This window comes from Triplophysa rosa, linkage group LG25, assembly GCF_024868665.1.
Source record: "Triplophysa rosa linkage group LG25, Trosa_1v2, whole genome shotgun sequence".
NCBI classification, from domain to species: Eukaryota; Metazoa; Chordata; class Actinopteri; order Cypriniformes; family Nemacheilidae; genus Triplophysa; species Triplophysa rosa.
In genome coordinates, this window is record NC_079914.1 from 9,488,260 (window position 1) to 9,513,568 (window position 25,309).

The 25,309-nt window shown below is 38.6% G+C and overlaps 2 protein-coding genes across 5 annotated transcripts in view; one reads left to right on the forward strand and one right to left on the reverse strand.

Moving 5' to 3' along the window:
• Nucleotides 1–189: 189 nt before the first annotated feature.
• On the reverse strand, nucleotides 190–20,099 carry fgf22 (fibroblast growth factor 22). Of its 2 annotated transcripts, XM_057325233.1 has the most exons (4): nucleotides 20,049–20,099; nucleotides 19,083–19,860; nucleotides 1,974–2,077; nucleotides 190–1,263 (listed from the first exon to the last, which is right to left on the reverse strand). In XM_057325233.1, the coding sequence occupies exons 2-4, from the start codon at nucleotides 19,432–19,434 to the stop codon at nucleotides 1,069–1,071; spliced, it is 651 nt and encodes a 216-aa protein (XP_057181216.1). In that variant the 5' UTR covers nucleotides 19,435–19,860; nucleotides 20,049–20,099; the 3' UTR covers nucleotides 190–1,068. The 2 variants fall into 2 exon arrangements, with proteins under 2 accessions (XP_057181216.1, XP_057181215.1); XM_057325232.1 differs by lacking the exon at nucleotides 20,049–20,099 and having other exon boundaries at nucleotides 19,083–19,990.
• A 4,564-nt stretch (nucleotides 20,100–24,663) lies between these two features.
• The window catches only part of polrmt (polymerase (RNA) mitochondrial (DNA directed)), a 40,792-nt gene continuing 40,146 nt past the window's right edge, over nucleotides 24,664–25,309 (forward strand). For all 3 annotated transcript variants that reach the window (XM_057325218.1, XM_057325217.1, XM_057325219.1), the window contains exons 1-2: nucleotides 24,664–24,859; nucleotides 25,137–25,235. In XM_057325218.1, coding sequence (XP_057181201.1) covers nucleotides 24,721–24,859; nucleotides 25,137–25,235 — 238 coding nt within the window. In that variant the 5' untranslated portion in view covers nucleotides 24,664–24,720. The remainder of the gene's footprint in view (nucleotides 24,860–25,136; nucleotides 25,236–25,309) is intronic.

Here is a 25,309-nt window from a genome sequence, read left to right on the forward strand (position 1 = left end):
CCAACAAACCGCTAAAATACACCACAAGACTCTTACAATGTAATATACATACTGTATCTTCAAATACCCCATTCATCACCCCGTTTAAACACGTGTAGCTGTATAAAACATGTCAACCAACATTTCACTCAGTGAATAAAATCCTATGTTCCTTCAATTTTTTGACTAACAGCCGAGATGGTCGTAGAACAGCCAGGAAAGCAGCACAGGTGTAAATGGACTAGGAGTTCCATTAACGTGGCTTTTTTTGGACGCTGTTTTTGGTCTTTCTGCCACGGCTAACCACTTAGCAGGTGTTGCTCATCATTAGTAGGCAGAACATGCAGTTGCGGTCGGTGGCACGTGGATGAAGCCAGATTCTCATCCGTATGTGGACCAGACTGCGGTTTCGAAGAATACAGACAAAAACATCACAAACCAAACAGAGGGGTTCGAAAAGTTGAAATATATTAAATGTTGTATTTTGCGACAGGTTGAGAGAAAAAAGGTATGTTAATGTGACATAGTAAGACATGGGGTATAATCAGAACGTTACAGGAAGTCTGTTATGCTAAATGGTGAATTGAGCACTGGATCTATTTGCATGTCAGAGCCATGGAACCTATTTTTTCTCAGATTTTGACATTGAAATGTAAAAGCAGATGATTTAAATGTCTTATGTAAACAACATTGCTATGTGAAAAGTAGGGTCCTATGATTTCCGCGATGATACAAAGATTGGAAATCAGGTTCAACGTTACATTGTTCATTCTTTTCAATAAGACTTTTTGTTTATATCATTTAAAATGACCTTTTCACATAAATCCAATTCCTCGTAGTCGCGTTTCAGTCATTTAGAGATCCGTACGTCATAACAGGAGTACAGACGGATGCAGGAAATGCTGTGTTAACTCAACAATAACATTAATACATAACCTGTAGATACAGAACATTAAAACTGTACTGGGCCTTAAGCTGAGGAATAAGTTAATGTACCATGTGACAGTACCAAGGGATAAAAACATCTTAATAACACTCAAGTCCCTAATATTTCCATTTGTTTGGAGGACTTTAAATGATGATGTCCAGTCACGTGGGGAGCATAGGGAGGAAATGAGTGGATGGATGTCTTCGTCTAGCTTTGTGTCCTCTCCGCGGTTTCCCTCTTCCGTTGAGCGAGACGAACATCTGCCTGCCCTTGTGTCTCCAGCGCAGGGAGGCGTACGTGTTGTAGCCGTTCTCCTCGATGCGTTCTTTAAACTTGCAGCTGGGGTTGTATCTGACCTGCAGCGAGTTAAATGAAGAGGGAAGGTGAGAAAACACTATTAAAAGCCTTCAGAGTCATTGCCTGATGCAGAGGTCTTTGCCTATAATAAGCCCATTTTGCTCTCCGTTTAATCTCATTCTTGTCAAGGAGATAATAAAGTAATCTCATCTGTGATTTTTCTTACTTATAGGCGCTCTCGAAACTTAAAAATGAGAAAGATGGTCCTGACTGAGTCAGCTTTCTCGGATGAGCCTGAGGTCCGATAAGATCGCTTTGGAATGAGTAAATGTGACTAATATTCATTTCTGCGTAATTCTGCGAGGGTTTGAAACGAAGGGTGCTTTGGTCTTGAGCGATTCCCAAGGTCTGTCATGTTTACTTGGGGGATCGGAGGAAAGATGTGGCCATCTGTAAGTCATCTTATCATGGCTGGGTGACAGATTGCCAGGTTGAGATTTCTCCGAGAGCAGTTAAAGCACTCAGACACCATGCAAATAGGCGTCAAACAACAAGCCACAAACAACTGTCTGATGGCACGCACTTACTTCATGAGAAAAGTAAAGCGCAGCAGACACGGGTTGAGTTCAATTATTACATAAAATTACCAAATATTATTAAATGATGATTCCTCACTTATATTAGATTAGAAGTCTTTGCAATTGCAAAGATTTATCTCATTTTTATCTTTCATTTCGTCCCCTCTGGGCATGTTATGGGATGTACCTACCGATCCGAAGAGCGTGCCTTTTTTGGACATGGCGAGGTACAGACCGGTGCTGACAGATTTGATGGCGACAACTCCCACACTGACAGATCGGATTTCCATCAGACCTGAAGAGCAGAAAACAAGGAACAGAAGTCTAGTTTAGATGGGGGGGTTCTCTATCAAAAGCCGCTCTATCATTGCTGATTAGAAAACCAGGCATCCATATGCTCAAGGGATGGGTTTTATTTTCCCAGGACGCTACAATAGGCCATTTAGAATGACGTTTTTTTTTGTGAGGTCATCAAGCACAACCTAGTTTTAGACATTGGGTTTCCTTGGAACCAAGTTGTCTGCCATTTAGACATATAGTGAAATAAAGTAGGGCTGTCAAACGATAAATCGTGATTAATCGCATCCAGAATAAAAGTTTGTGTTTACATAATATATGTCTGTGTACTGTGCATATTCATTTCGTATTTATATTATACACATACATGTATATGGGCCATTCTACAGAATTCATGCAAACTGCTGTCCCACATAAAAAAACACATTTAAAAAGCATTCAAGTATTCAAATCTTAGTTGTTTACGAAGATCCTTCTATAATCTTTCGAAACCCACAATAATAGTTATAATATCAGTTAGCTTAATATAAATAAAATCATCATTTATTGGGTATTTACAATTGGAGATGGGTGTCCCAAACCCCTAAATTTCAACTTATGAAAATTATTAAAAAATATTTGTAGAATTTTTTTTCCATTGTTGTTTTTAAAAATATCTTTTTCTGATGTTTTTAAAAAAGTGAAGTTCAAAAAAATATTTATTTTATTTTTAAATGATTAAACTATGTAAAAATGTGTCCAGGATTTTCATGTCACTACCAAAACAGGTTTTAGTCCATTGGCTGAGACTGGTTTTAGCCACACCCCTACATTTTTTATCAAGAATCATTACTGTGTCCCTCTCTCTAATAGCTACATGGTGAGTAGATCAGTCTTATCATTTTGAAGTAAATGTGTTCAAAAGTCTGAAAATCTGTGTGCAACTTTAAGGAACGTCACTACCAAATATCTTTTTTTGCAATTAAGCAAACTTTTTTGGGCGTTATTCCATAAAATGTAGTTTTTATGTGTGTACATCTGTTCAGAACTGTGCTTGCAAACCATGTGCTGATTAGCATCTTTGAGCTATTCAAAAATTGTCACTACCGAAACAGTCATGACCGAAATGTATCACTGGGTATCATTGTTTCGGTAGTGACAAAAATTGTTTCGGTAGTGAGAAAAGGGGACACTTAATCCTTTATTCGGGGAAATAAACAAAATTCTGTACAGTTATGCAAATCATTAGTATTTTAGTATGTTTTAGTAATGATATAGTATATGAGCTGTAGGTTTTCTATTAGATATTTACTGTCAGGTGTGTTTGCTATATGTGCTGGCTGCGTATGTGCAACATAGTTAGTTATTTGTATTAACATAAAATGTTGAAAGTCTGATTCAGCTGTGCAAATTAAATATTGTGATCACTACCAAAACATTATCATCACTACTGAAAATGTGTGTCACGACCGAAACATGGGATGTTTTGTCAAAAATAAAGTATATTAAATTATCAACTAGGATGTTATGATAGTGTATGGTTCAATGTATAAACTAATGAATCCTTAACTTTGAAATCAGTATCATCAATTTCATGCCTTTGAATGTGCCTTTTTAATTGGATTCAAAATACAACAAATCTCATAAATTACACTTGAAATATTGTTAAAATTGTAATTATTATGTGGAAACAAGTAGATTTAAACGAAATCGTAATATGTAAATATAATCCTTCTTATTAAATTATATATTATTGTGTTTCATTAGTGACAAAATTTGTGGAGAGGAAGAATTTTCCAAAACTTTCTGAAATTACAATATGAAAATTAACAATTACTAGAAATGTGTAACTTTGATATTATACAATTTGCATATATAAAAAAATTCTGGGGAAAAAAATTCTAAATGTTTCCAACTCTGTTTTTGCACCAATTCTGTAGAATGGCCCATTTATATTTAGGACACATTTAGATGTATTTATTTATACTGTATATAAAGTTTTTAAATTTTTCTTAAATATATGCATGTAAGTGTATGTTCCTATAAATACAAAATTAATATGCACAGTACACAGACATATTATGTAAACACAAACTTTTATTCTGGATGCGATTAATCGTTTGACAGCCGTAAAAGCAAAAATATCTAGAAATCTTCAAAACAAGATCAATTTTCTGCTTGAGAAGCAACACTAAAGATATTCAGACTTGTTTTTGGAGAATATATCTTGGAAATAAGTGTATTTTGTGCTACTGCAGTGGAAGATTTTCACTTGATTTCACTCTCTAAAATGTGCTAGTGAAGTAAGCCAAAATACACTTTTATTTAAGATACATCCTCTAAAAGCAAGCCTGCTATTTTACGGGAAAACTTAAGAAATACTCACTTAAAACTCATAAGGAATTCATTGTTGCAGTGCAAATGCAATAACGAATGACACTGACGTTCGACATTCTCTGTCACAACTTTTAAGCTTGTAAAACTCAACTTAGAAAAAAGACAGCTAGGTGGCTGTCTATAATACTGTACAGGGAAACGGTGCAGACAAATCAGCTGTTGGCTTTGGAGGACGACTGTAAACACAGTAACACATCGAGGTGCTGAATGAGATGTTGACCGAGCGCCAGTTGGGAAATGAAGACAGAAAACACAGGAACCACAGGATGTGGGCTCAGCTGAACACATGCATTGCAGGTGTCAAGCAAAAGAACTTAGGGCTGGATTTTCGGTTCTCTTCAGCCGTGACTGTAATAACCCTCGGTTAGGTATGAGCAGGTGGAGCTGTTTGGAGGTAGTTTCCCGGACAGAGCTTAAACATAGTCCCAGACTAACTTAAATGTAAGAGATGTCTTGATCAAAAATAACTTGAACTGACATATATTGTACATGCCATGTATCATATAACATAAAATATGGCCTGGTTTATCTAATCCCTGTCTGGGAATCCACCCCACTGACCGTTGTTTGCAGCTTTGTGGATCTACTTGCTGAACAAAATCTATAAAAAAATCATACCATCTTGTTATTGTAAGATTTTTTTGAAGGCCAATATCTGGTGAGGGACGCATCCAAGCAGCACATAAGACATCCGGCCAGTCTCCCGAATGCCTGGAGCTCACATTGAGCTTATGAGGAACGGTCCAGTCAAATGAAAAGTTCCAGTGTCTAATTTTCATTATTAACAGGTTCTGTTCGGATGTGAAAGCCTGCCAGGTTTCCAGATATTAAAAACACTATATCTGACCCAAAGATGCTTTTCTTAATTAATCCTCTATGTTTTTGTATGAAGATTTAAGCAACTTTGCTTAGTCTTTCTATTGTGTCTATTATTTGAGCCAGCAGATCCACAATTGAGAAAATCCTGAGGATATGCAGTGAGTATTTTTAAATCCAAAATTATTCAAGCTCTTGACACTTGACCAAACACCTACAAAGCCAGGAAAGACCTTTATTAATCGTTATACCTTTTGAAAATGTCCTCTTTTGTTTTCTAAGCTCACAGTCTCTGGAGTGCACAAGGTATTCATATTTTGTGGAAATGTCCAGTTGGGCACAATAAAAAATGTGGGTTTTCTAAAGTCCCACTATTTGCACAAATCACAATTTATAAAGCTCTAAATACGATTACATATTTAAAATGATCGTCACATCTTTGCTTGTTTGAGTTTCCACCATTAATATTTACAATGGACTTGCAATGGATAAGCAAAATCCAGGTTTCTACAGACGTAGTCAAGTTAAGTCTAGCCATTCTCTCCATCTCATATGTAACGTCTAAAAGCTCTTCACATGGTCTTTACTCTTTCAGTTTTGGCCCTAATCTCACAGCCTTTACTTCTTGGAAGTCAGCCCACCTTCAGATCATTCGGCCTTTTTAACATTGAAAGCAAATCTTAAAAAAAGCATAAGCTCTTCAAATGATTCCTTTGTTGGAATCATCGTTAGGTGAGAAGGAGTAGAGACTGGGATGTCGAATCTGGTAATAAGGAGAACCAGGGTGGATGTCAGGAGGTTCCAAAAATCGTGTTTCCTTCAACTGCCCCTTTGCTCCCAATAGGCTTTGTTACCTACCTGAGATTTGGAAGCTGACAAGCTCTTAAATAATGACCCGGCTTTTGTCGCAGCGAGGAGAGATCCACCCACATCAATTAAAAGCGAGGGAGGGGGAGACGGAGTGAAAGATGGAGCTAAGTTTCTGTGCTTTTTAAAGAGGGTCTTTAATTTCCCAGGTCGCCCCCTCTAGTAGCCCTCTCTGGCCTGACGCCCTTTCAGGAGAAGGCCTGGGAATCTCTTGTCCCTGGCCGGGTGCTTGTAGTTGATTGACGTACCTTTTCAATTTTTCCACAGTTTGCTTTTTTCTTTAAACGTAGAGGGTTTTGATGTTGTTTTTGTCGTATTCTTTCTTTTCATTTTCTGCAACCTTTTCATGCAGGGTCCTTATTGCTGTGCCTAATAGCCGTGACCAGCACCTTTGATCAGTTCGGACTCCTCCTAGACGCATTGAGGACACTGAACTCCAGGCCTATGTGTGTGGTGAGCGTTCAAATAAGCCCACCCCTGTAACCAACCTTTTATACAGCTTGAGTTTCAAGTGGTATAAGCCCTCTGCCCTACTTTTTGACCACATTAACCTCAAAATCTCATTCGCTTTACGCTGTACCTTGGGAAAGCAGTGTTATCTCTGTTTCCATCACCTTCTGTACATTTAAGATACACACTCTAGAAACCTCGGATGTCCGAATTTGTTCTTCAGGAAATGGAAAAAACACTGTACTTTGTAAATGATTACATACTTGTTTTGTTGAAGTTGACAAGCACTTTTTAATACTTTTATTGGTTAGATATTTTCAAAACCTAGTGACAAACATAAAGGGTGACTAATAATGATGATTTATGGCAAAAATATATAAAAAACACGAAATGTGGAGATACAAGGTTTCAGAAGGCCAGCAGCTATACTGTATATTACAGTAATAAATTTATTGCAACTTCAAAATTACAGTTACGCATTTTGTACAATTTTTTGTACAATTTGGACATCATATCTAAGTCATTTTTGACAGCAAGTTCACCAAAATTACGAAAAACATAACCTCCTTTTTCCACCTTTCAGTATTTTCCATATTCTTATGAGTACAACTGGGGTTAGTTCATTTTGCATTCATGTTAATTTCATGATGATTTTAATCCGTAAATTAATGTTTCTTTTCCATTTTTATTTCTCAATTTGAACCTAATGCCATTTTACGTTTTTGGCAAGGCTTACAGTCAAGTCCATGTGTGGTCAAACACCCTCACCTGTGTGCAGGGTTATGAAATTTACGAGCTTATTAACAGCCGAATGATCCAGAGAGCATTCCAAAGAGCAGCTACCCGGGGCCAGCTGTGAAGCTCTGGAAGCATCTGTACCCGCACTGGAAAACACTGTTTGCCTCCTTATGCAGAACACACGTGCATAAGGTGGGATTGTGAAAAAGACCCCGTAACCTTAGCAATACTCTCCTTTCATACTTATGTCACCTGTTCGTGCGTCAGCATTTAATGCAGCTTTCCGGCTTGGCTTCGGGTTTTGTTATTCGAATGATGCAAGTCATTCATCCACTTTGAATGATTCTCATGTCATTGATCCCACGAGACCCTACACGGCAATTAACATAACTTACGGTTGTTATTAATGTAATGAATGTCAACAGCTAAGCTATTTATAATACCGCTTCCTGCAAAGAAGTCTCAAAACAAACGCATCGTGTATAAACATGCATGGAAAACAAAATGGCTGCTCACTGCGCAAAGTATGCTGGAACAGTGTTGGCTAAATTACTCATAACTTAAAAGGAGGGTTCACCCCCCAAAAAAAATTGTCATCATTTATTCACCCTTATGTAATTCAAAACCTGTATATGACTCTTTCTTCTGTGGAAAACAAAAGAAGATATTTTGAGAAATGCTTTAGTGGTTTTGTGTTCATACAATGGAAGTTTTCTTTTGTTTTGTTTTCTGTTGAAGAAAGAAAGTCACACAGGTTTGGAATGACATGAGGGTGAATAAATCATGAAAGTCATGCTAGGTTATTGAAAAGGTAGTCGGTAAAACACTAAAAGTTGCTAACTACACTGAACCTATTTTAGGAAAACTCTATCCCACAACAATAAGCAATTCATAAAAAATAAACATAAAAAATAAATAAATAACAATAAATGTTGAGTTTGTGAATTATCCATGTTAAATGGTTAATTTTAAATTAACAAAATGATTTAACCGAATGACTTTTCCACGCTACATATGAGAGCAAGACCCTGTGCAACACAATGCTACACCACTCCTTGTTAGAAAAAGGTTGTAAAACTGCTATTGTCATATTACAAAACAATTTGGTAGATTCGCTAGTTGCTGATTTTCCCCAACAGTATGTTAGTGTTTAATGCAATGCATTCACTATCATGTTTGATTTTTTTTTCTGGTGTACTTGCATTTAGTAAAGTTGAGCATGTAAAGAAAGGACGTCGCTCAGGCAATTCTTTGCCTGGCCTGATTTCTCGTTTCGTTCCCACATTCTTGCCATCTCCAGGGGCCGGGGTGGTTGTGTTCAACTACGCTGCTCACTGATAACATCAGTCTTTCTCATCCTATTAGTCTGCTATCCATTGCACCAGATGGCTGCGTGTGAGGTAAACATGCTCTTTTTCACGATTAAATTGGTCGTTAAATAGATTTTTCGGCAATAGTAAGCCTCAGCAAGATGCCTTGTGGCTTTGGTGCAATTACTGAAATACACAAGACCCAACCTTTTTGAGGGATTCCTCAAGATTGTGTAATCCGATGTAATTATTTATTGTCGCACATGTACTTTGTTGATGTGCTGCAACATAATATGAACAATATTATTTCCGATAACATAAACACGATTTAGGACTGAACAGTTCACATAAACGTGATCAAATCTTCACCATGTTTTAATAAAATTTGATTTTTTTACTTTCATATGACATGTGTTGAAGTTAAATAACTTCCCAAGCATTTACTTTCCAGTCTCATAAATGTCTATTGGCTATAATCTGAAACATCTGTTTTAGACTTGGTCTTTACCTCTCACCATGTATTACATAGAGCTCAAGTTTTAAGCCATATATCACATTCGTTCAAGCTAAACTGAGTGAAAGAAAAATCAACTATATTCCATGTACCAAAGGGTCATGGTGGGAAAACTACAGTATTACAGTAACTACAGTAAAGATATTGGTATTTTCTTCATAGACTGGGCTATTTTCAATCCAGTGCTGGGTCAAAAAGGGATGAATCTAGCCAGTGGGTTGTAAATTAACCTATGCTGGGTTGTTTCAACCCAAAAAACTGGGTAGTTTTAACCCATTGTTGGGTCAAATATCAACATTTTCTTGGTTAACTTAACCCAACAGTTGGGTTTATCCTTTGTTGACCCAACACTGGGTTGAACATAACCCAACATTTTGTACTCTTCATATTAAACAACAAAACTATTGAGTTTGTATACAAACAGGTTTCTAATTCACTTCCATGTTTCATCTAAGAATCTTTTGAAATTTGCATGTGATTTGTCAAAGCCGACAAAAGCCAAAAGCTACAGTGGCGAGCCTGTAAATTTGAACCTCGAGCATCAAGACCCTTCTGTTCAGTTGAGAGTGCATTATCACACTCATTCGCCAGGACTGCACACTTGGGTGACGTTGCCTTTCGCACAATTCAGAGCTGTTAAAGTTTCAGGGGCCTGCCCTTGGCCTCATTCTGCCTTTATGGCTCGCTGAATGCAAGCTCTGGGGATTAGCCGGGTCCTTCAAAGGCCATAAGAGCCAGTGACATGTATCCCGTTACCCTCCGCACACAGAGAGACGGTCCAGGTGAGAGGCACAGAGGCCACGGAGGAGAGCAGAGGTCATTTAGGGACAAAGAGAAACTTAGTTAGGGCCCCAATGTCTCTCTGTCTGCTTGTCTGCCAGGTCTAAATTTACAGGCTTCGTTCTCATCGTTCTCAAAGGGCGTCATACGTATGAATCTTTTCGAAACTACAATTCATTTTTAAACAGATGTACAAAGTAGACTAAACTAATAACATACAGTAGGAAGCACTCTGCTATCTATCAAATATGGGTTTAAGGTTTAATTATTCACATTACAAATTATTTTATTTCTATACAGATCTTAGGTTTTTGATTTAAAGCAATACTGGGTATAGATTAGACTAGCCAAGCAACATTTATCACATTATGTAAATGTAAATATGGTATAAATGTAGTTTTAAGCTCCTCTAGATTCTATAGAAAGAGAGTTTAGAGATAAGAGTCACATCCCTGCCCAGTAGTCAAGGAAAGACAGATCCTCACAAGGCAGAGGAAGTCTTTCATTAGTCAATTACTGTCCCAGATAAAGAGGCCACTTCCAGAGTCAATGGACCCAGGGTCAGAGGCCACATGACATCAAGCCCTAAAACAAGATCCCAGAATGTCCAGTTCATCCACTGTTTAGTTCACAGAAGAGTAAAGTGAGACACTTTGAGCCGGACAGTTTACTTCATTAGCTTATCACCAGTCTCTTTAAGTCTTTAATGGTAGAATAAAGGCTTTGGCTATGTATGCAATGAAATACTATACTGTAGCTTTCTGCTTACTGAATACTACTGCCTAGCGTTTTGTAAAAGCTATGAAACAGTATTGTTTGTCACATAAACACCTCATGTTTGTTGTGTTAAGTTGAGTGTAGTTATCCGCTTAAAATCAATTGTCATTTCAGATTTTAAATCAAATGCTTTGTTCAATATGTGTGGAAGTGCATGTAAAAAAACCTAGCTAATATTTTTCCATCACGCTTAAACGTTAAAGGTTGATGTAGAGTGCATTGCATTAGCTTCTATTCTTTTAAGTCAGTCAAGTGAGATTTGAACTTGTAGCTTATCGCAAGAAATATTCCTTGGAGCCACATCGGCTCATTTTAAGGTTGAATGCTAAGCCCTCCTAAATCTCAAAGCCTAGCATCCCCTCCGGTCCGCCGCGAGGACCGCCAAGGTGTGAGAGGTTAACAAGGACACGATCTGGTGTCTGTCCCTGTGAGGTACTTAAATGAGAGAGGTGGCACGGATATAAAGCAGACCCCCATAAATGGGTTTTTCTTTAATCATGGAGAAGGGTGTGCAGCAGTGCCTTCAAATCACGCATCACTTCCTTTGCCAGTAAGCGGCTAGCTGTTAATGGCCTGAACAGATAGTTAAAAGCTGATTCAAGGGCTACTCTGTGACTCAAGGCTTCTGTTGTTTTCCACACCCAGGACTATCAAAAGCCTGGGGATTAAGACTGAGGTCATTGTTGCGAGGAGGTTAATTGCACGAGTTGCATGTGAAGAGATCCGTTTGCCTGCCAAGATGCAGAAATAGTTGTTCTGACTAAAAACAAGCTAGGGGACAAGAGCATCATCTTATGTGTGGTTTCTACTACCTCATCTCTGAACCACGTTATCCAGATTCTATCCGGAGAGTCTGGGGGGCTTAATTCCCTGTCACACAGAACAACGGCAATTATCTTAATCTAGCGCATAAATCAATTACATCACCAGTTCTTCTCTCCTCATCCAAACCACCTAAGAATAGCATCTGAGCTGCAAAGGTTGTGTTGCAGTGGCAACAGAGGAGACGGGATTTAAAACAGGGGTGACCGAGCATAAACGAGGATTTCCACTTGGTCAATCCAAAGCGGGACGTTTTCCATGGCTGGAGCTGGCTCTGCATTTCAAAGCACTGAAATGAGACGGAGCGAACAGGAAGCTGACAGGCGGCACAATGGGCCATCGGGTTTTTGTCAGATCTGTCAAATCGCTCAGCTAGAGAGGCCTTGACCTTAACATTATCCTCCACGGGGGATTTCTGGCCCTTGTCCACTCAACCCTGCTCACCTGAAACTTTGCAACCGAAACGAGCGGAGCGAAGAGTTAAGCCGGGGTCCAAAATAAACATGCGCCAAATGAGAGTAAAAGTTGGCTTGGGCGAGTTAATAAAAAATTGGCCAGTTACTTTATAAAGGTATTGAATGGTTTCATATACATGTATAATGATTTATTTTTTGGCAGGTGTAACAAAAAAGTTAACTTCAAGAGGTTCATCAGTCAATGAACTCGATGTTTTACTAGCAGACAGCTGAGCTGTGCTTTTCTTTCAATATCAAAGGTTAGACTGTCGAACTGCTTGTAAATGTACGCTATGTGATGTAATGTATTTGACTTAGAAGACTTAAGACTTCTTAATTTAATCTTTTTGCTTTCTAGAATAAGAAATACAGATAGCCCGCAGGCCAGTCTAGCCACTTACTTTACAAACAATCCCTATAATCCAAAAGCTTGTCAGTACAGTATCAACAATCAGTAAATGTCCTTGTAAGCAAACACATCCAGTTTGCACCAATTATGGGTCAGTTCCTACATGATGATGATGGCAATGTCCTTGCATGTCACACCGGGACAGCATATTTCAGCGGATCATAATTACTTTATTTCTTTAGGTGGTGCGATAAAGCTGTTGAAATATTTAGTTCATTTGGCTAACCTTCAGAGAGACCCACCTGTTTTTGTTTGCTGATTGATGGTTTGTTTAGACCAAAAATGAAAATTCTGTCATCGTTTACTCACCCTCAAGTTCCAAACCTGTATGAACTACTTTGTTCTGCTGAAAACAAAGGAAGATATTTGGAAGAATGTTAGCAATTTTCAGTTCTGGGACATCATTGACTACCAGTACAAAAAATATTGTAAATACTGAAAATCAACTAACAATTATCTTTCTTTGTGTTCAACAGAACAAAGAAATGTATACAGGTTTGGAACAACTTGAGGGTGAGTAATTCATGACAGAATTTTCATTTTGGGTGGAGTATCCCTTTAAGCACAATAAAATAAAATCAATATCTTAGTCATACTTTGTAGTATGAAACTTCAGTGATATACTCACTCTTATGGAGTAAACTCTGCTACCATGGACATAACTGTTTGCTTTTTATTGTTATTTGTTGTTGGGCTGTTTTATACCAGTTGTTTTGTAACTATAATTACATCTGTCAGAAAATGTGAAACACACTTCCAAAAGACATGTGTCATCATGCCAAATTAATAGTCATTACCCTATAACAGACTATAAAATGAATGCATCTTAATCAAATCTAACATAGCCTTTGTATTTGAAGTGATCAAAGTTCTATAACAAGTTCTTTAACAGCATGTGCTGCATGCCTTAATGGGATAGTTCACCCAAACATTTACTCACCCCCATGTCATTCCAAACCTGTGTGATTTTCTTTCTTCTGCGGAACACAAAAAAAGATATTTTGAAGAACATTGGTACAGAAAAAAGACTACAGGTTTTGAACAACATGAGTAAATGATGACATACTTTTCATTTTGGGGTGAACTATCCCTTTAAGGATCGAAATCTCAGGCTGATGAAGGTACAACAGGGTGGAACTGACTTCAGTGACAGAGTAAGACTTTTATTGCTGTTTTTACAACTCAGTCAGCTGTGTCACAGTGAAATCCGAATAGAAATGTATCACACTGGGCGTGTCACATTCTTATCCTGCAATATTTTAAGGATCTATAGATTCAAGGTCTGATTAGAGATTTAACATAAACTTGTAATTTCTCAGGGGCTCACTTTTATTGACTGATATATGATTTTAAATGACTAATACCGTGAATGCAAGTACAAAAGACACTAATAAACACAATAACCATTCCAAAGGGAGTCTCATTCCAGACTATGAAAAATCGGTGTAATAAACCTGTTTCTACTTTTGGTACTTATCCCAAAATGTCAACCACATTATAATAGACAGCCGAATATTGTGCAAATCTCAAAATGTCCCCTAACAGTCGCTCAGAGGCCAATATTATCCGAGTCTACAAGATACACTGTCCATGTCAAGCCAAGCTTGAGGGTGAACAGCTGTAATCAAAAGGTCAATTCAGAACAGATAAAATCCCATGAGAGTGCTTCAAGTCGGCACAGCCCAGTGCCTGAACCGGGTCACAATGAGACCGAGTCTGTCTGTCTGTCTGTCTGTCTGTTTAATTTAGCCTTCGAGCTGAGAGAGGTGGACCGTGTTGCCTTTGGCAGATGTTAGTCAGCATATGCAGCTCCATGAGCGAGCCAAGCTTTGGGTTCCCAACTGATCTAATTAATACTTGTTTTACGTCCCTCGTAAAAGGTTAGAATAATAATAACAGTGCTAATGACTTCTCATTAAAGGTGCAGTTTGTAACAATTTTGCAGTAAAATATCCAAAAACCACTAGGCTAGTGTTATATATTTTGTTCAGCTGAGTACTTACAATATCTCAAATGTTTCCAACTACTTGTAAATCGTGAGAAAATCGCCACTCTAAACAGTGACACGGGGCTGTGCAGTCGCCTGTCAATGGCGTCATATCTGCGTTCCCCTTTGTTACCGCCTTTACTGACGTAGAAACCGCATGACAACAGTGTCGTGGACAAAAGCGGAAGTAGTGTCTAGCGTCTAGCAAGCCACTAGCTTTTTTCGAGCAGTGGACCAAAATTATTCGCAACATTTATAAAACTTTAACTCATATGCTAACATGATTTCTCGTTCCCGTCTGATTGATGGCCATCAGTGGTGGAGTTGAAGACAACAGATCCCATCATTCCACGCTCCATCACAGCGTCATCAAGCTACGGCATTGTTGTTGTTTTGATCGTGCTTTTGATTTTTACAAACTGCACCTTTAAGGCCTCAGGGTCAATTTTCTTTAAACATTACATAAGCAGAGCGAAACCTGCTAAACTGCGAGTCTGTCCGTGGATAAATGCATTAGTGGGTAAATACAGTACTCAATCTATACTTTTAAATGTAAATATCGCTGCTGTCCTTCTCGAACTTCGTATATTTTGTGAATTCATTTTTTTCCAAATCATTATTTATAAGTCACTCTTCATGTTTGTCACTGTGTTCTGCAAATATCTAACCATTAAAAAAGTATTAAGTGCTTGTCAACTTTGACAACACAGCATTTAATAATTTAAGACAGTGGTTCTGAAACTTTTAAATTGTAAGGCCCCTTTGTGTAGAGTGCTTCGCTTTGCACCCCCCCCAAATAAAAATGTATAATCTTAAACTTAGAATTTTAATTGAACAAAAATATATTCAGTTATACAATGCTGGAACATCAATACTTTTGGTTGGTGGTTTTATTTTTCTGATGTTGGATTCATATATGATTCATTACATTTCATAAAATGCCACAAAACATGTGGCCCTCCTGGATCTATCTTGGCACCCCCCAGGTGGCCACGGCCCCCAGTTTGAGAACCTCTGATTTAAGAAATACAGTTTTTTTCTATTTCCTGAAAAATTTAGACATCCGATGTTTTGGAAGGACAGAGACGATATACAAAAGAGTGGATGTTTTTGTCATCGTCTCATCTATATTGACATTTGACGTTCAATGACTTGAGTATGTGACTGAATCAGTTACAAAAGTAACCCTGTTTACCCAGTAGTGAAGTGAACCCAAACAACGAATAAGGATGAAATAACATGAGCTGCGTGGTAACCGTCAATGACATTTCAACTCGTTGAAACAGAAGAGGTTACAAAATTAAGGCAATTTTGGGGTTTCTCTCTTAGAATGTTTGTCAATTTGTGTCTTTTTTACGACAGAACACCTGGCAAGAGGACGTCCAGCATTTTCTTTCTATACTCTGGACCACTGTCCATCGGAAGGATTAAAAAGGATGGATTTGTCGGGTTTTCTTTTTTCCTGGCACCAAAACCTCCAAGAGGCCCCCACAGGCTAAATGTAAGCAACATTCCTAGACTTTCCAGAAGCGTCTGGAATCACCTAGCACCCATGTGCCCTTACCGCTCAACTGTCACAGAGATCAGGATCACTTAGACACTTATGAAAGCTTATGAAAGTATAACCGCTCTCTTTCAGTTAACCATAACATGTTTGTTTAAGGTAGACAAGAATTTTACAATCCCATCCAATTTCGAAACTTTTGGATGACAATCAAGACAATCCTTTAATCCCTTTTCTGAATTCAGCATTCTGTATTTTGATACATGTGTTTAATAAGTGAGTTGTAGCAAAAATGGTTATTTAAAACATGTTTAATTCTATGAAACTGGCATATAACAACTAAAAGAGCTGAGCTGATATGAGGCTTCAGTGATGAATATGACAGTATGTGAATTCATGTTCACCTCCCATGATTCTGCATGGGTTTACAAGCCAACTTTCAGTCGCACACAATCTCTCCTCTGTGGCCACTACAGGCGTTCATGGACTGACAGTCTCTCTTTTTGAAATATGTTTTAAATAATTCCACAATATATTCAGAACGGGTGGATGATTTTCTTCCCGTGACTCGGGTCCAAGCTCAACACACCTATGAAATCACGGCAAGGGAACACGGTAACATCTAAAGTGAGATGCAGAAAAGCGAGGGGAAACTTGGTAAACATGACACAACTCTTGTAAATACAGGCGAGATGGAAGAAGGAGAGCGAAAGAAAACGGGAGATGGGGGAAAAGGCCTGGCAAACTGCAAAGTGGCTATATTTTAGCAAATGTGACTTTTCTGATTATCCCCGTCGCATGACTTTATTTCCTTAAGCGGCATGTTGTTGCCTGGACTCAAGTCAAGCATTTGATGTCCTCAACCACATACGCCCAAGACTTCAACGGCATTCTGTTCAAAGCCAAATGTTAAGGGAAAAAAGAGCTAAGCTGGTTGTGTCTGCCAGCAAAGTTTTAGAAGTACCTGCAACATTAAAAGTGAAAAAGAAAACAAACTTGGCTTGGCGAAATCCTACAGCGGGATTCACATAAAATATTGGGTTAAGATGTATTTGTTTTCTTATTCACAAACCCACTGCAGATACAGTATCAAGTGGTGGTTGGTACTGTAGATAGTCTTGAGTGCAGTCTTAATGTTTTTTTAAAGATAATTTGACAGAAAAGTAGATATAGCTGTGAATAAGTCCAATTTCAGTCAATTGGCATCAATATAATGAAAAGGTTTTCAAAGCTAGTTTGTGGTTAGTTAAGCTTCAAAACCGTTTGCACAATTTTGGGAGCCTTTTCCTCCAGGGTTCTTAATATTGTCCTGACTCAATCAGTGCTATCTGACATCAGCATCCAAACAAATGAAACTTGGGATGAAAGCAGCATGTCTTATATTCTTATGACAGACTCCTCAGAAGAAAATGAAAGAATGAAGTTTCATTGAAAGTAATTGCAATGTGTACCATTGCATACAATAACACTGATGCTATGAAATCTTAATGATATTTTATTTTCCTATTTCTCTAAAAAAATCTTTAAAACAGGATACATTTTCTTCATAAGCAACAGTGCATAATTATGCTCTTTTTTTAAATAACATACATAAATCAAATAAAAAAAGATAAAATGTTATTATTTTTAAGAAAATATCTCATACATTAATGCTTCTTTAGTAAATGTATCTTGTTTTATGTAATTTTAGATATGTTTATATCTAAAACACTCTTTGTGTTCAATACAACTTCCATCCCCCTTTGATTTTCACCCCATGCATTCATTCTTCTCTTTAGTGCTTCACATGGAAGCCCTTCTCTCCCCTCAGCTGTTCCAGTCTGCATTTCGCTGGGATTAATACAATATTTTCCTACCTCAATTAGCCAAGGGCCCGTTGACTAATTCCAACTGTTTTTGCACCTGAGAGTTTGGGAGCGAGAGTTGGAAAAAGTGAGAGGGGCTGTTTGGGCAACGCAGCAGTGTTGACGGACGCTGAGGGCTAAGCAGAGGGCAAGGTGGACGGCGGCAAAGCAATACTAACATGATCGATGTATGCTTTTGAATTGGAGAGCTGGCTTGAGTTGCCACAAGTTAGAAAATATACAATAAGTGTACTAAGTAAACATTTTCTGAGAGCTGTCAAAATACTTGGCTTTGTTTTGTGCATAGATGTAGTTCTGTTATAAATTTGGTAAATGCAATCATGATACCTGTATTTTGAAGCCCTATTTTTTATTTAGAGAGAAAGTTAAAATAAGCTAAAATATTTCTACTAATGTGAATCCTGGATGGCAGTATCGGGATATTTGTTGAGTCTCATAAATGTAGGATATCTTGCTGTGAGAGGGACACGCTTTGCAAAAAACGAACTTAATTCAGTATCAGGAAATGAGAGGATGGTAAGTAAATGTGAAGCAAATTGCCTCTGAGGGCTGCACAATTTCAACCAGCTGTACCAAACACAAGCATTCTAAGTTGATGTGACACAGACCTGGAAAGAAACTCATAAACAATGTCATGCAACAGTTCAATCTGCACAGTGGTATTAATGCACACATTTACACAACAAGTCATCCTACTGTGATCTCTACAGTATGACCCAAATCTGATCATAAACATACTGGAAAAATGCAATGGGAGGTAGTGTCAAATGGCATTCTGGGAGCCATTTTATGTGGAACATGCGATTAACTTGATGACATGCACATCTGGGCGATTTATTACCATAAGCTTTGTAGAGACCGACTGCACCTGCTATTTCCAAATGTTCTCCACAAACATGTTCTGTTCTGACACTTTTCAAAGTGGAACTACAATATGAAAATAAAGTGCCTAACGCAAGATGGTTATCTTAAATACACGGTCCCCTTTTAGGATAATTTGAGACCATACATACATTGCAATCCTTAAACTGGTATTTAGTCTTACAAATGGCTCACAGTGACTTGCTGCAATAAAACGTTTAAAGTGGCCTTCACCTTCATCTGAACTTCAACTTCTCTTCTTCGGTGTTATACATCCTACCTAGCAACACTTTTGCACACACCCCAAACAAAAAAGTCTGGACACAAGCCGAGATCGAGGAATCCCGAATCATAAAACTTCCATAAAAGGTCAAGTGACAAAGATAATGATGACAAGATCATAAAACAAAGCCTACAACATAACAAGCCCCACTCCCTTTCCGTAGGTAAACTTAAATGGGCGTCTACTCACTGTCAGCGTAATTCTTCCGACGGGTGCCGTCCACCTTGCCCGTTTTGTCGATGCAGAGAAAAAACTTGTTGGCAGAATAGAGGCGTCGCAGGCGGACGTCACCCTCTAGGTGGTTGTAGCTGCGTGCGTGCCGCTCCAGAGTCCACGAGCAGTTCGTGCCCTGTGCCAACGCCTGAAGGGGGTCATGCCCCTGCGCAGGTGGGCAACCTCCGAGAGCAGAACAAGCCAGAAACAGCACGGACAGGCATACCAGGGGAAAAGGATAAGATTGAAGTGGCAACCCGGGGAGGGCTGACCCAGCGGAGGTGAGGTCGTAGTAGAGACCAGGAGTGGTGCGTGTCCATTTGCACATGATGGGTCAGGCTCCCAATATGCACCTTGCGCAAGTAGTCGGCATGATGCTGGTCTTCAATGGGCAAACTGCCTCACACAGACCCTGTAAGCGGGAACATGGGATGAGGGGATAGCAGATCCTTGAGACAGGAGTCATTCAAACAAAGCGTAGACAACGTGACCGACTTCAAATGATTGCTGGTCTTGATATCCGCTGCCGGTGTCTCCTGCCAGTCTTCCTTTTCAGGATGATGACTCAAAACTTTGCAATTCCATTCCAAACAAACATCTCAATCTTCTCGGAGGGTTCAGACAGCGTCAAACTTGATTGAGCTGTGGAAGCCTGTGTCCTGTGTGATGGCTGCACCTTGCAGGGCTCTGTCCTCTCAGCCGGGGGCAGAACAAGGTGAAATGTGAGGCTGCCTGACCTGTGCCTGTGAATGAGCTGAGTGAATGAGCGTATTTAAATGAGTGTGTGTGTGTGAGAGAGAGAAAGCTTCAAAGAGGAAGTAAAACTGCAGACAGAAAGAGACGGAGAGGATAAGATAGAGGTGGCGGTGAGAGCAAGTCTGGCGGACTGAACGAGGCAGTAAAGCTGTAAATCGGTGTCTTTCTCTCTCTCACTCTCTGTACCTTGGAGTCTGCCTGCTGTTTGGTGGGGTGGCTCAGCTCTTTCCTTTATTTTATTCAGGGCAGGGCTTGCATCTGGGGGACTGAGAGTAGATGGGTGGAACCTGGATTATTCATAGTCACTTTAAATGTCACTCTTAATATTGGTTTATTGTAGTGTTATTCCCTTTAGGAAAATGATAATCTGTTGGTGTGCCAGTGTTGGGAATGCAGAGTATTGAATAAATATGTGTGTAGCACAAACAGAGCCATATCGATTTCACGTCCTGTCTTTATTTTGGCAGGCGAACTTAAATAAATGGTGTTGCCATCCCAGTTCTTTTACAGATCTGTCTTTGGAGGGGTTAACCATCCAGTAAATGACATACATTTTAAAGCGGGGAACTAAAGTTACAGACTTTACAACCACTTAAAATTGTTATAAATTTAAGTGGCAAATATACAGCAGTCCTATTGACCTACAGTATATGAGAGTTATTGGCTTTTCCAATTCATCATTTTATCCCACTTCTGACCTGGTGAATATATCTCTGAAATATCATCCAGGTACGTCTGGAAGTCCAAAATAAATTACACTCTAAAAAATACTGGGTTATTTTTCAATCCAGCGATGGGTCAAAAAGCGACAAACACAACCGTTTGGTTGGGTTGTAATGTTATGTAATGTATTTAATTTAATAACTCCAAAAATGTAATTTAATTTGTTTCAACACAAAATGCTGGGTTGTTTTAAGCCATAGTTGGGTGAAATATAAACCATTTTCAGGTTAATTTAAACCTTCGGCTGGGTTCATCCCTTTCTGTCCCAACTTTGGTTTGAAAATAACCAGTATTTGCAACTTGTTTGTACATGTCAATTCATGATGTTGAGCTTTACTTAAAAAATGGCATTCTACTGCACATTTGTCTAAAGTTTAAAGCATACTGTTGTTTTTAACCACATATGCACCTGGAAATTGTTTTGTGGATCCATAAAGTGGCACGATATTTTAGCACTCATGCACCAACCACCTGTGTTCGTGTACACTATCAAATGAAGTATTCTTTAAAGGGCTATAGTGTATGACTGTACTCATACGTAAGGCATACAAACCGAAGTGTACTTTTGGTTTGATTAAAGCTCTGTTCTGAAGAGGGACTAACACCCTTTTAAAAGACTTACCGTTTTAATGATGTGTGCAGCCTGGGGCAGAGCAGGGGGGTCAGGGAGTGAAAATGATCTTGAGGTGTGCATTTTACCAGGAAGAGACACAGTCATTCACACTTTGTAGCTAGTTAACTAACAGGTCTCTGAAGCTTTAGCAGTCATACTTGGCCTATAAAAGCATGTGGAGACAGCAGTCTGTTGCCTTTCAGCTTCCCGCAGTCATTCCCGTCTGCTTGGTCATATTGGCCTTTGGGTGTCCTGTCGCTGTACTTCAAAGCTTCAACTCACTAGCCTCAACAATTTGGGTCACATACATCATCCATCACTCCCAATTAGACCTAACTGAGGTGGACCCCAACGTATGCCATGCTTCATTTCTCTGCTCCTACCTTTTCGCTCCTTTAAAAATGGATTACACAGAAAAGGGAACAAAATAGCCTAAATAGCTTCTTAATTCCAAGGATGTTGTTCCAAGTGAACCCGTCCATGCATGCAAGCAATCTTGTCCCCCTCCAGCGCACCCAACCACCCCGGAAATCAAACTCCCGGCCCTGCTTCCATGGAAATTGATGGTAATTAGAATATTTTGGGGCAATGTAAGACGTTTCTGCCCTGGGATCAAGAACAAACTTCTGTCCCCATATGAATGTCAGATGTGGAGCTAACATGTGGATGCTGGTCCCTAAGTAAAACACATGCACGTAAGGCAACTCCTTTATTTAGGAGTTGAATCTTTCTATCAGTCTGACAACAATCCCAACTATTCAATTTATTTCCAACAACAACCTTATTGAATTACTCAAATGTAATTTATGCAATTAGCACAATATCATCCTAATTCATCTTACTGATACTGTATATATCAGACTATGAAATACTTTGATATGATCTCATATAAACGGCAATTTTACCTTTAATTCCACCCATCACTAGCCATCAATAGGCCTTTGCTTAGCTCCCATGATGCCATGTCTGTTGTGCCCTGAGCTGAGAAAATCTGTGCGGCCGTGTAGGATGTTCACTGACGAAAGGAACCTAATCTTTCCCAGCAGGGCTCCCATCAACTCTGAAAGTGTATGAATGGAGATAATATCTCAGTAATGAGGCCTGGTTTGTACCATCAAAGTTCTCCAAAAGGGCCTGAAACCTGACCTCCCTCTTTGCGCTGATCTCCCCCTAATAGCTCCCATTATTAATTGTTTTCTCTCTCTTGCTAACATACGGACTCTTCTCCAGTGACCCTTCGTCACCCCCTCCCACCCCCTTCCCTCTTTTGCTCTCAACTACTGTGTCATTTAAAAATGATACAAGGTTTTTTATGACTACATTCTAAATAAACTATTTTAATGATTTCACAACACATATTTAGTGGCCTGGTCAATGCTATTCTCTAATCAATAGCTCAAGATTAAATGCCAATAACATGACAATACGCACCATGTAATATCATACCATCTAATAGCTCATTAAAGTTATGCAACCATACTCTAAAACGCTCATGTCAACCACAGACTTCCCACTAGATTCTTCTGACGCAGGTCATTTGCATTTCCTCCTTCGTGACCATTGTCCATTGTAGGTAAAATCAGTGATAAGTTTGTATTTTGTCTGATTAGCAGCTTCGAGGTCTTTATCCTTTGGGGATAGTTGACTGATATTCAAGAGGATAAGACACGCTGTTACTATTTTAAGAAAAAAGTGGTAGGGGGATCGGTGGACATCTATCATTCAAACACTCCAGATAATCTTGTGAGCAATAATCGCAGAGATACATCTCACAGGTGTTGCACATGTTCGGTGTGAAGTCGAGCATATCTATATCATATATCTATATCTATAACCAGTGCTGCTAGGATGTTAAACTTTCAGACGTTTATGCATATAGACTCTGAATTATTGCTATTGACAGGTGTGGAGAGGTTTTTTCAAAATAGCTTGCACGGGGGTATTCTAAACTTCATGGTGTGGTTGTAAATGACACCAAGCTTTGGTATATTTAAAGGACTAAAAGAGACTTTCCCCCCTTTCCAGAATTTTTCATGTTCCAACGAATTATCATAAAACCACTTACTACCAACACCAAGTCACACAATGCATTGTCTGATCAGGTGAACATTTTAAAAACAGCAGCATTTCCACAAAAACAAAGAAATACACTCTTTCTTTAGGTGTGCAAAGAGGTCTGATTATCAGTTGCAGAGAATGGCAGCCTTGTTCTGGCTGGAGTTATTTTCAGGGTCTTGAATTGCTCTCTTCTCTTCTTTTGTTGACAGGTGGTCACCCAATAATGACTGTCACACCAGAGTTTGAAACATCAAATGGGTCTGTCAGAGAAGGAGACCCTGGAGGAAAGTCTCTGATCTCCACCTACCAGCCACACACTCCACTCATTGAGACCACTGGCATCATAGGCACTGAATGCAAACAAGGGACAATGCAAATGTAGTAATTTTACATAGTTTTTGACTGTATAGCTGACTGTACTGTACTCCTCTCTTAAGGGTAAAGCGTAATAAAAAATCTAGCTGTCTTAACATATGGTAGTTGACAAATATAGCGTACATGTGTGTTATATTTATAATATAACATAGCATAAAAGAGATTTATCTTCATTGTTAGTTTCTTTATTTTTGCTGTCACACCATAGGACATACTTACAGTTTATTTGTCAACTACCCATATACAGTCAGTCAGCATAAATATGTTAACTTGCACTTTATGAACTGGTTGGACTGGTTGTAAAGTAATTTACACTGTTGACGTTTAAAATATATATATATATAATAAATACAAATAAATTTAAGGAAAAATATAATAAAGAAAAATTAAATTAAAAAAATTAATGTTTATATTATTACGGCCTAACTTTACATCACAACTAAAATCTTATCACAACGTTGTTCTATGAGGAAGAGATTTACCTTAGGAAGTTCACCAAAGCATCCAATACACACTTAAAAAGACGTGGGCACATCCAACAGATCAGTTAAAATGGCATAATGTCTCACACAAATTTGTAAAGATAAACCATAAATCTGTAAACCTGTGGCTTTGTAAAACCAGTGACGCTCGCGCATGACGTGACCTTGCTGGGCCGCGTGAGGTGATCTGGCAAAGACCGCCATCTAGAGTCTCTACCCTAAATGTTAGTTTAATTAAAAATAAATACTACAACAATTTACTAAAATCCTCTATTTTAAATTAACTTCTCAAATGTGTTGTCAAAATAAAAAAACTAACATGCTTTACATGTACATAACGACATAAACAAACATCATATAACTGACAGCGTAAAAAAACACATTTCCTAAAAACTTTTCTTTGATGTTTACTTTAAATTAGAGGTAACGTTATGTCATCACGGGCATGGCAGGTGTTTCATGCTATTCTAAAATGAAATTTGGTCGATTAGGTCGTTACTCTTTTGAGCAGGTCTACCTCGATGTGTCCTGTATCTGCAATCAGGTCTGAATCAACATGGCGGCCTTCTGCACGCGATAATGCGGTGGCTGAATCGATCATGTCAACATGTCACTTTTAACATTGTGTGCCTTTTCAAAGGGTTTAACGCGAAGTTTTGCTGTCGACAGGTGCATGCGACTTCTCGATGCGGATTATTGCCGCATGTGTCTCAAAATTCGGTATAATGGAGGGGGACAACTGCGAGGTAAAAACTGTTAATCGTGACATCTAACGTTACATGCTGTCATGTGTACCGTTAGTGCCCTTCAGATCACATTGGTGTTACTTTTTGTTTCGGTACTACAAATTCGAGTTTGTTTGATTGCATAAGACATTATGTTGAACGTAAAATGTTTAAGACTTTTGTTTACATGTAAAAAGTATCACCTACATACCTACTGTGTGATGTCTTATTCTGTAGTCTAGCCCCATAAATACTTCAGTTTGTAAACGTTTTATTTTATGTATCTCTCCTTTACAAGACAACCCATGGGCTACAGTTTACCAAAGAAATTATTCGGCCATTCCTAAGAAGGAGGATGGGAAAAAAAGATTCTGGGAACAGACTCAGTTGGTGGATGGTATGTTAATTTTTCATAATATTTTTTTATCATTTGTTCATTTAGATTTTTAATGAATATTAGAAATAGACTAT